At 43.4% G+C, this 10,206-nt stretch overlaps 1 protein-coding gene across 1 annotated transcript; it reads left to right on the top strand.

Moving 5' to 3' along the window:
* Positions 1-5,310: 5,310 nt before the first annotated feature.
* On the top strand, positions 5,311-7,236 carry LOC119565099 (claw keratin-like). Its single transcript, XM_037889470.2, has 2 exons — positions 5,311-5,770; positions 7,142-7,236. Exons 1-2 carry the CDS (start codon positions 5,329-5,331, stop codon positions 7,234-7,236), a joined length of 537 nt encoding a protein of 178 aa, XP_037745398.2. The 5' UTR covers positions 5,311-5,328.
* The last annotated feature ends 2,970 nt before the right edge of the window (positions 7,237-10,206 follow it).

The raw sequence follows: 10,206 nt of genomic DNA, 5'->3' as shown, positions 1-10,206 counted from the left end.
GTTAAGAATGCTGGAGACACAACACAGTTCATGGAAACACACATGGCTGTGGCATCATACTTTCTATTTAAGCAAGAGATGCCACACGCTACAAACTGGAGGCCAATGTTAAGTGCATTGTCACTTGTTCATCCTGAAGTTGAACACTGGTTCCGAACAAGACCAGCAAGTGCTCACTATCTTTCTGCAAGAAACTCAGCTGCCTGGCTAGAAGCATGTGGTGCAACAGTGAAAGACTCAACAGTTGAAAAAGTGAAGAACTCTCTCACCACATTCAAAAAATTTGTATACATGGCTGATGAATGCACCAATGCAAATGGGCATCAAGTATTAAGTCATTGTGTATGTTGCCTTGATGTCAGTGGTAGGCCAGTAGATGCATTTCTAGATGTTCAAGTTCTAGAAGACACATTGCCTGCATCTGTGACAACCCACATCTTAGAAGAGTTGAATGCTTCTCAATTGGACCCCAAACAGATGGCTGCTTGTGCATTTGATGGAGCTGCAAACTTCTCTGGAAGACATGGTGGAGTGCAAGCTTTCCTCAGAGAAAAGTGTAACCCTAATCTCTCCTATACACACTGCAGAGGCCATCTACTCCAACTAGCACTAGTACGAGCTGCAGACTCTTCAAAAGACATTTAAAAAGCTATACATTTAATGTCTTCATTATAGTCTTTTTTTCAGAAAGAGTCCAAAAAGACTGAATATCTTGGAAAATACAGAAGATACACTTGGACTGAAGTTCAAATTAGTCCAACCTGGGAAATCCCTCTGGTTTCTCTTGAGCGATCCTTGGCTGTTGTCTTAAAATTATTCCAGCCATTATTACTGGCTTTGGAAAGTATCTACCAAGATGGGATGAATCTAAGTAGTGAGACTGGTGGATTATTTTTGCTACTACGTTCAGAGAAGATTGGAGACGGGTCTTGCAGAATGCCCTAGGTTGGTCAGAATTGCAATTAATCCAGTCTCATCCCACAGCAATGTGACCTTTGAAGAAGTTCAGCTTAACTCTGTCAGTCTTGTACTTCTGCCTTTTCTTTATTAGCTGAAGTCTCTCACAAGACCCAGTTCTCTTGGCTGCTCACGAATGGAGATGCAGTACCTGATGTTTCCCATTGGTTTCACAATACGCTGGATCTGAGCACCAGGAGGTAGAGCTGCTGAGAATGCACAGAGAGAGACATTCCCAACAAGATTTCTCTAACCCAGGCTAGACAAAGTACATTCCTTCAATTGGAAGTTGATGGAACTGTTCCCTCTTACACTGATTCAGCATCTACCCTGAAACTTCAAAATATATGTAAAAGGGAAAAGCAAAGATACATGGAACAAAAATCAAAGAGCCCCAATTTCAAAGGCTAGGAATCACAAACTGACCACTGGAGTGATATCTGAGACCTTGACATGCATTTTTAAAGTGAATCTAATCTTCAGTGTTGGAACATCGAATCCCAGTAAAAAGTTATTACTACTTAAGTCATTCATCTCTTTGGCTACATAAAACTTGATGAGTGTTTGTGAAGTGCTTTGAAATGCTGAGATTGGAGGAAGCTTCTGACAATCCACTCTGCATGTTAAAATTATACCTGTTTGTATCACCTGAACCCTACTGGATGCTTCCAGATACGTCACTAACCTGAGAGTAACTCTGAGACAGGCTCATTCTGGAATTTTTTAAATTTTTGTTTGATGATTTGGGTGTGAACTTTTGGGTGAAACATCTTCTTATCTAAGTGTGAACAATGATCAACCATTGAGAGTCTTGCAATGCATTCTAATTCCCTTTACCTGTAGTTGTTTTCTCAGTGGTGGGTATTTACACTTGAGCAGAATTAAATTCTCTTGTTCCAAAATGTTTCTCAGTTTGAATTGTATATTGAGATTTTCTTCCTACACTGCACATGAACAAGCTTGAAATGTACACACTTGTAATTCCTTTGGGCCTTTATTATGTATAAAGAAGGCAATGTTGAAGAGAGATACCACTCTGTACCACATTTCACAAACCTGAAAGAATTCATTACCATTGCATTACTGTGACCCATTAAAGAGCTGTCATTCCAAGGAGAGAAAAAGTAGTGCACACAGGGCACTTGGTGTCTTCATTGCAGTGGGTGCTGTGGCTTAAAACAAGTTTTTAAAGCTTGAATTCCAACTTGATATTTACAAGGCTACCATACTCTTGGAATATTGACAGACTTGCAATTCCTTTGCAGAAGGATTAGTGTCAGGTATAAAGAAGCCACAGTGAAAGAGAGTCGCAACATTAGCCAGTGTTTTATTGTTGATGCTTAGATCCAAGGATGCAAGCACTTTGTAACCAGACATGTTATTAACCTTGTCTTGTAACACAGTGCAACAGGGATAAACCTAGAGCTCAACCTGTGGTAGGAGGAGTCAGGACTCTTGGGTTGTATTTCTGTTTTCTGCAACTGACCCCATGTGACCTTCACCTCACCATGCCTCTTTTTCCAGGCATATCAAACACAGAGAGTAAAGATGGGAAAACTGGAAGTTCTTCAGTGTCCTCAGAACTCCAGATTTCAAAGCCTTCACAAACACTCGCTGGTGTTTCACACACACAAAGGGTTGTATTCTTAGAATATTAATAAATTGTTGTTGGGATAAGTCATCTCTGCACTGAGTCATACAGTCACTTTAAACAAAATGGAGGCCAAGGTCTCTTTTGTCATTACCTTAATCAGGTCATGATTTAAGCCACACAATTTGGAGCTATTTCATTTTCATTCAAACATAGCTTTGATTTTGGCATTTTTTAAAAATCCATATGGGGTAGAATGGCCCAGTCCAGTGGCTATCCGCTTCAATGACCCGTGCGTTAGGCAGTGCCCTGACTCCGAAGTGGTGATCAGACCCTCACCGGTAGTCGTGACCCTCCCAGGACCAATTCTCCACAGTTACCCTCAGCAGAGCCAAATGTGACCATAAGAGCCCCTGTCGTCAATGCTGGTTTTGCGGGCTCTATTACCTTTGGAGGGATTTTTTTATTGGAAAATGAAGGTGCTCTCTTCGGGTAAATTACCAACCAAAGCAAGACACTTCTGCCCTCTTCCCTGGATATCGAACCCAGCCTTGGGATGTCATTTACACTTTGAACAACAGGCTGGTTCAGGCAGGAATGTTTTCTGCAACATGCCCTTTGTCTCGTCAGACATTATGTCAAATCTCATCCCACAGCCATCTCCTCCTTCACCAAGAATGCATCATTTTAATCTCTCCTGGGCTTCCCGCTGGGCTCACTCAACTGCATTGTCGAACTAGACTTCAATTCCTTGGCTGCTCATGGACAGAGAGATGGTTTGTGGTAGAGTACAGTTCCAAGACTTAATTCAAAACCTTTCTGTAAAAGAGCACTGCTTCCTTTCTCTCTCTGCCATCCCTCCCCTTGACCCATGACCAAATCTACTCTAAGCAGCCCTTTGAGACAGCATTGGTGACCCACGTGAAGGGCCAATGTTAGGTCAAGTTTTAGTTACAATAGAAAAAGCTTCACCCCTGGGCAGATGGCCATCACAGAGGCCCATGCTCAACTTAAGTCCCTGCTGTGACCAAGTTTGAAACTTTAAAATTGGACTCAAGTTGTCTATAGGCATCGTACTATCCCTCTGCCAAAGGATGAATTTCAGTCTTAAAGTCAGGACAGGAAACAGGCTGGAGGAAATGGAATGATTCACATGGATTTCAAAGGCAATTGGATCAGACCTGCTGGGAATGGAGGTGGTGAGAATGGAGAAAAATGGGTCCTTGCTTCATAGCACATTTAGAATGAACTGCCCCATGCCCCTAACCACGACCAGCATGAATTGCAAGGACCAAACTGGATTCCTTTCATGACACCCACTTGTGCTACTGATGCCGCTCAGAATCATCACCTTGACCTTCATTATAATGGCAGCACCTATAAAATCTCTGGAATGATACGAGAAATGCAGTTGGCCCGTACAATTCTAAGATGAAAGACAGCTGAAGAGTGCAAAGTGCATGTCACACCCTCTGAGGCTCAGATTAGCCCAATAATCACCAACGCTGAGGAAAATAGCTCCATCCAAAGGAGGAGTTGCGAAGGAAATCAAGTTTGTTTGTAACTAATTAGGACCTCCTCCACAAACAACATCTCAGATCCTCCAGGCAGTCCTAGGAACGGTATAAAAGCACTCACGATTCAGATTTCTTCTACACACTTCTCCAGACTTCATCTTCTCAGTGAACTGGGTAAGGCCAATTCCACTCAATCTCTTTCTAACCACAGACGTATCACAATAGGGCCTCTTTTCATTGAAGATGGAATCTTGCATGTGCTCACTGTGATTTTTGTCAGGGATCACGGGGTTCTTCCATAACTATCTTGAGGCGTGATTCAGCTGCAGGCACTCGCAGATTGATGATCTGAAGCTAAAGGAGAGACTTTAAGAGCAACACATGCAATTCAGAAACATATTTCCTATTAACTGGAAGAAGAATGAGGGCATTGAAATCTTTTCAGTAACTTTGGAAAGTCCCTTAACATTTTTCACTTTGCTGGATTAGGAAGAAATTTCCCCAGGTTAGTCCAGAAAGGGCCAATTCAGTGGTTTTCTACATTCCTCTATTAAGCAGCTGTGACCCCTCACTCCTGAGGACAAGAGAATGGATTAAGATGACAAGAGGTGTGATCCAGGCTAGCAATTCCTATGTTCTCCTGAGCAGAAATACCCATACCTCATATGGTGTAATTTAGTGCCGCTCAATGGAAGTCAGTGGAACTGAACCCATTAAACCCCAGCTGAGGAGTTTCTCTGTAGTGAATTGTTTGGAGAAAAGAAAAGCTTCTGTTTCCTGTTTTAGCAAGTATTGGTGACTCCCAAGGTTTGGAAAACCAAGAGCCACACTGTGATACCAGACTGAACAGATTTGCATGCAGAGGTTAAATCCTCAAAGGAAACAATCTGATTACCATGATCCCAGCCATCTTCTCTTTCAGAAATGTCTAAAATGGACCCAGAATCCCAGGTGTCCAGCACAGAAATACTTACACTTATTCTAGTCAGCGTTTTTCAGACAAAGTCTTTTTGAGAGGATCAAAGGGGCCTGCTGGGAGGGAAGTTTAGTGCGAGTGGCCAAGAGGCATAGAAAGACAAAATAGGAACAAATACATGACCACACAAAAAGAGATTCAGGCCACTTTTCCTCTCTCTCTCGGGACCCATGCTGACCTCACGACAATTCTAACCGAGCTTTGAAGCCTTTCTTCCAATGGCACTTGCACCTTCTCTTTACTCTAGTCCCTGTTTTGTGTTCCAGGTTTACCTCCATCCCAGAAAGATGCCTTTCTCCAGCCTGTGCTATCCAGAATGCGGGTTGGCCCGACCCAGTCCAGTCACTGGCAGCTGCAACGAGCCCTGCGTTAGGCAGTGCCCTGACTCCGAAGTGGTGATCAGACCCTCCCCGGTTGTTGTGACCCTCCCCGGACCAATTCTCAGCAATTTCCCTCAGCAGAGCGAAGTGGCAGCCGTAGGAGCACCTGTGGTCGGAGCTGGTTTGGGAGGCTCATTCGGTTTGGGAGGACTATACGGCTATGGAGGCCCTTATGGAGGGTTGTATGGTTTAGGGAGATATGGTAGTTACGGGGGCCTTTATGGTTATGGGGGATTATTGGGCCATGGGGGATACTGCAGTTACCCGGGCCTTTACGGTTACGGGGGATTATTGGGCCATGGGGGATACTGCGGTTACCAGGGCCTTTATGGTTATGGAGGATATGGCCGTAGGTATCTTGGTGGATATTGTGGACCATGTTAAACCCAGCAGGAACATCCGTGGAAGAAGGAAGAACCGGAAATGAACAGCAAGATACAGATTCACCCCTCATCTTTCGGGCATGGCTTTCAGAAGTGCTGTGCAAACATGGCTTCACCTGAGGGAGCTTTGTGTGCTCAGCACCTTGGTCTGATAGCCATGCTGCATTTCTAATGTTACGCTTTAGGACTCTTTCTGCTAGTGCTTTCCCAGCCATGTGCTGATTCTCGCTTTCACATGTGGACTCATTCTGAATTACACGCAAGCTATTTACACTAACCCCTCAGTGTGAAGGAAACAAGGGCCTTAAGATAGGTATCATTTACATTCATTATCACTATAAGTCCCTTTACAAGGGGAAAAAGAGACCTTGCTGTCAAGGAGAATTAGGCCCCATATGTTCTATCCTTTCCATCAATACATATCCTTAGCATCTCACTTTGACCTTTGCTATGGCTGATGTATAATGGAGAAGCTGTGTAGTCCTCTGCTTCTATTTTGCTTTGTCTCATTTCCCACCGACTGGGGTAAAAGAAAGAACTTAAAATGGTTAGAAAAGGGACTTCTTTGTCAACCTCTGCAGCTGCAACAAAGCACAAAGAACATGTTGTCTGAAATGCAATCCATTGAGGCCTGTGATTGGTCGCAGGCCTTCTTGAAACTCTGGAAATACATTCTTTCTGCTCTGTACTATTTCTTCCTGTAACTGTGTACTGCCAATTGCATTTGCATTAAAAACTCTGCTGCGTCATAATATCGGTCTTCTGGTTCTCCTTGTTCCGCCCTCCTGGCTTAAAAATTCCATCAGACGAAATTCCTTGATGTGGAGTCGGGGCCACTGGGCACTTCTCAAATTGCAATTTTCAAAGCCCTGGAGTGATAGAAGAATCGTGCTCTTGGAGTGGTTGAAAGCATTCTGCAAGCCCTAAGCACCAGTGTGGAGTTTCTCTTTGCATTACCTGCTTTAGCAAAGAGTCTTTTCCTGCAAAGACTTAGAGAGATTTTCTTTGGTTTCAAGAAGGCCAATCAGATGGTTTGCAGTAAGAGTTTGTGGGAGTCTTTACAGGACAGCGACCCAGGTTTTCCTAAGCTTGAGTGAGGAATGTAATGAGTTCTGTGCTACTCTCAGCTTCTGCCCTTGGGCAGGGTGATTAAGATAAAAGGCTTGTCATTAAATTAAATTAAGGAGGATCCTGAAAGCATTGCCAGGCAACTCAGTTAAAAGATGGGAAACAAAAAGTTGGAATAAAGGGCCTATTTTCAGAATGGAGAGAAGTAAATAATGTAGTGGTGTCCCCCTGGTGCCTGTATTCAGATCAGCATTTTTCAACATATTCAGAAATGGAATTATGGGGATACGGAGGATATGCCCGTAAGTACCTTGGTGGGTATTGTAGCCCATGTTCAACCCACCAGGAACATCCATGGAAGTAGGAAAAACCAAGAATTGAACAGCAAGATACAGATTCACCCTAATCTTTTGGGCATGGCTTTCGGAAGTGCTGTGCAAACATGGCTCCACTTGAAGTCAGTGGGAGCTGTGTGTGCTCAGCAAGTTGGTCTGATAGCCATGCTACGTTTCTACGCTTTATGACTCTTTCTGCCAAGGCTTTCCCAGCCATGTGCTGATTCTTTTATTCACATGTGGACTCATTCTGAATTACACGCAAGCTATTTACACTAACCCCGCAGTGTGAAGGAAACAAGGGCCTTAAGATAGGCATCATTTACGTTCATTATCACTATAAGTCCCTTTACAAGGGGAAAAAGAGACCTTGCTGTCAAGGAGAATTAGACCCCATATGTTCTATCCTTTCCATCAATACGTATCTTTAGCGCCTCACTTTGACTATGGCTGATGTATAATGGAGAAGCTGTGTAGTCCTCTGCTTCTATTTTGCTTTGTCTCATTTCCCACCGACTAGAGTAAAACAAAGAACTTAAAATGGTTACAGAGGGGATGGGCCACAGTTCCCCACAGCTACCTGTGTCGTTCTTACTCTGACCCAGCTCCCACTTCTGGCCAAGACTGAGGCTGGAGTCTCATGGGTAAGAGGAGGGGCAGGGGGTCTGGCCCACCTAAAAACTGGACCGACCCATAGTGATTCCTGCCCCCCCGCAAGCTTTGCACCAGAAGTCTGCTCACAGTCCACACCCTAGCCCCAGACAGAGCTTGAGTGTAGAATGCGATAAGTTCTGTGCTTCTTCCAGCTTCTGCCCTTGGGGCAGGGAGTTTGTTTATAAAAAGAGGCAGGCTTGTCATTAAATGATATTAAGGATCATTAGATGATGCTGAAAGCATTGCCAGGCAATCCAGTTAACAGATAGGAAACAAAAGATTGGAATAAATGGCCCATTTTCAGAATGGAGAGAAGTAAATAGTGGTGCCCCCAGGGGCCTGTACTGGAACCAGCATTGTTCAACATATTCATAAATGATCTAGAAAAAGGGGTAAACAGTGAGGTGGCATAATTTGCAGATGATACAAAATTACTCAACTGGGTGACTTGGCAACAAAATGGCAGATGACATTCAATTTTTAATGCATCCGTTTGATACAGAAAGCTACATAATGTGAGACATAATGTCTTTCAAGTGGGACGTTAGTGAAAACTGGGACGTTAGTGAAGACGTCGTTCTAACAATTTAATTAAAATTGTAAAGATACCAATGGTAGACACATATTCTCAAACTAGAATATGAAAGAAGTGTATAATTATGCTGAAAATAATCTACCCCCAAAATTGGCCAGCCTCCCCCGCCCCAAAAGACACACACCTCTTCAAAAGACCCCACTAGCAAAAAGAAAAGTCGGCACCTACGCTTGACACAACCTTTGCATTAATTTCACAGTGCTGGAGATGAGCTGAGAAGATTTAGGGCCATGGGGCAGAAATAGTTCAGCTTCATATTGAGATTTTGAATTTTATTGCACCAGTAAAAGTCAGTTAAATTAATCTTCTCATGCTTTGCCCTCCTGTGTTTATCAACTGGTCAGCAGCCATGTCCACTCCTTGGTGAAATGACAAGACCAAAAGTAGATTTCACAACGATGTTGCCAACACACTTGACTGAGTCCGTTCTGCCCATATAGACAAATTATGAACTACACCAACATCATCTGCAGGAGTCAGGAATCTCATGTGTGATATGAAGACATAATGTCTTTCAACTGGGATGTTAGTGAAGACAGCTTGACTGAGCCCGTTCTGCCCATATAGACAAATTACGCTATGTCCCTGCTTTGATGGATAAGGTCATAGAAACCGCTTTGGGACTGCCACCTGATTTGCTGAGACTACCTCGAAGCCAGGTTTCCCTGGCAGCTTCGGACTTTAGTACCTTGCCTGGTTGTGCTAGACACACTAGCCTGCTACAAACACAGACCCAGGTCTGAATCACGTCCCCCAAAAGCTTCAGGCTTAACTGAAAACAGCTTAAGAAGTGCTCCTAGAGTGACCAGATAGCAAGTGTGGAAAATCGGGACGGGGGTGGGTTGTAATAGGTGCCGAAAAAGAAAAAGCCCCAAAAATCAGGACAGTCCCTATAAAATCGGGACATCTGCTCACCCTAAGTGCTCCTGTCTCCAGCACCCAGATACCCAGTTCCCAATGAGATACAAAGCCCAAATAAATCCGTTTTACTCTATAGAAAGCTTATACAGGGTAAACTCATAAATTGTTCACCATCTATAACACTGATAGAGAGATATGCACAGCTGTTTGCTCCCCCGGGTATTAATTACTTGCTCTGTGTTAATTAATAAGTAAAAAGTGATTTTATTAAATATAAAAAGTAGGATTTAAGTGGTTCCAAGTAAGAACAGACAGAACAAAGTAAGTTACCAAGCAAAACAGAATAAAACATGCAAGTCTAAGCCTAACAAAGTAGGAAACTAAATGCAGGTAAAACTTGCCCTCAGAGGGGTTCCAATAAGCTTCTTTTACAGACTAGACTTCCTTCTACTCTGGTTCCAGCAATCACTCACCCCCCGTAGTTACTCTCCTTTGTTCCAGTTTCTTTCAGGCATCTCTTGAGCCAGCTGAAGACAAAATGGAGGGGTTTCCCAGGGCCTTATATAGTCTTTCTCTTGGGTGGAAACCCCTGGTGTTCTCCTGTGCAGATTCACAGATACAAGATGGAGTTTTGGAATCACATGGGCAAGTCACATGTCCATGCATGACTCAGTTCTTTACAGGCCGACGCCATTCTTTACATGTTAGTTTGAACGTTCCCAGGAAAACTCAGATGTGGATTGGCGTCTCTGAAGGTCCATTGTTAACCAAGTACTCCCAATTACTTAACTAACCCCTTCACACTATGTTGACCAAATCTGCCTTATGTGCTTTCTAGAGCAAACACTTTAAATACAAGCATAGAGCCAATGCTCATAACTTCAGATAT

Source organism: Chelonia mydas, chromosome 1 (assembly GCF_015237465.2).
Source record: "Chelonia mydas isolate rCheMyd1 chromosome 1, rCheMyd1.pri.v2, whole genome shotgun sequence".
NCBI lineage: Eukaryota > Metazoa > Chordata > Testudines > Cheloniidae > Chelonia > Chelonia mydas.
The sequence above is the reverse complement of the archived record's forward strand: the minus strand, read 5'-3'. Positions and strand labels throughout refer to the sequence as shown.

Bases quoted from the DNA above. Each gene is read 5' to 3' on its own strand.
- LOC119565099 (XM_037889470.2), top strand. From the start codon at position 5,329: ATGCCTTTCTCCAGCCTGTGCTATCCAGAATGCGGGTTGGCCCGACCC. The intron at 5,771-7,141 runs GTAGGTATCTTG...CAACATATTCAG, and splicing joins TGGTTATGGAGGATATGGCC to AAATGGAATTATGGGGATAC.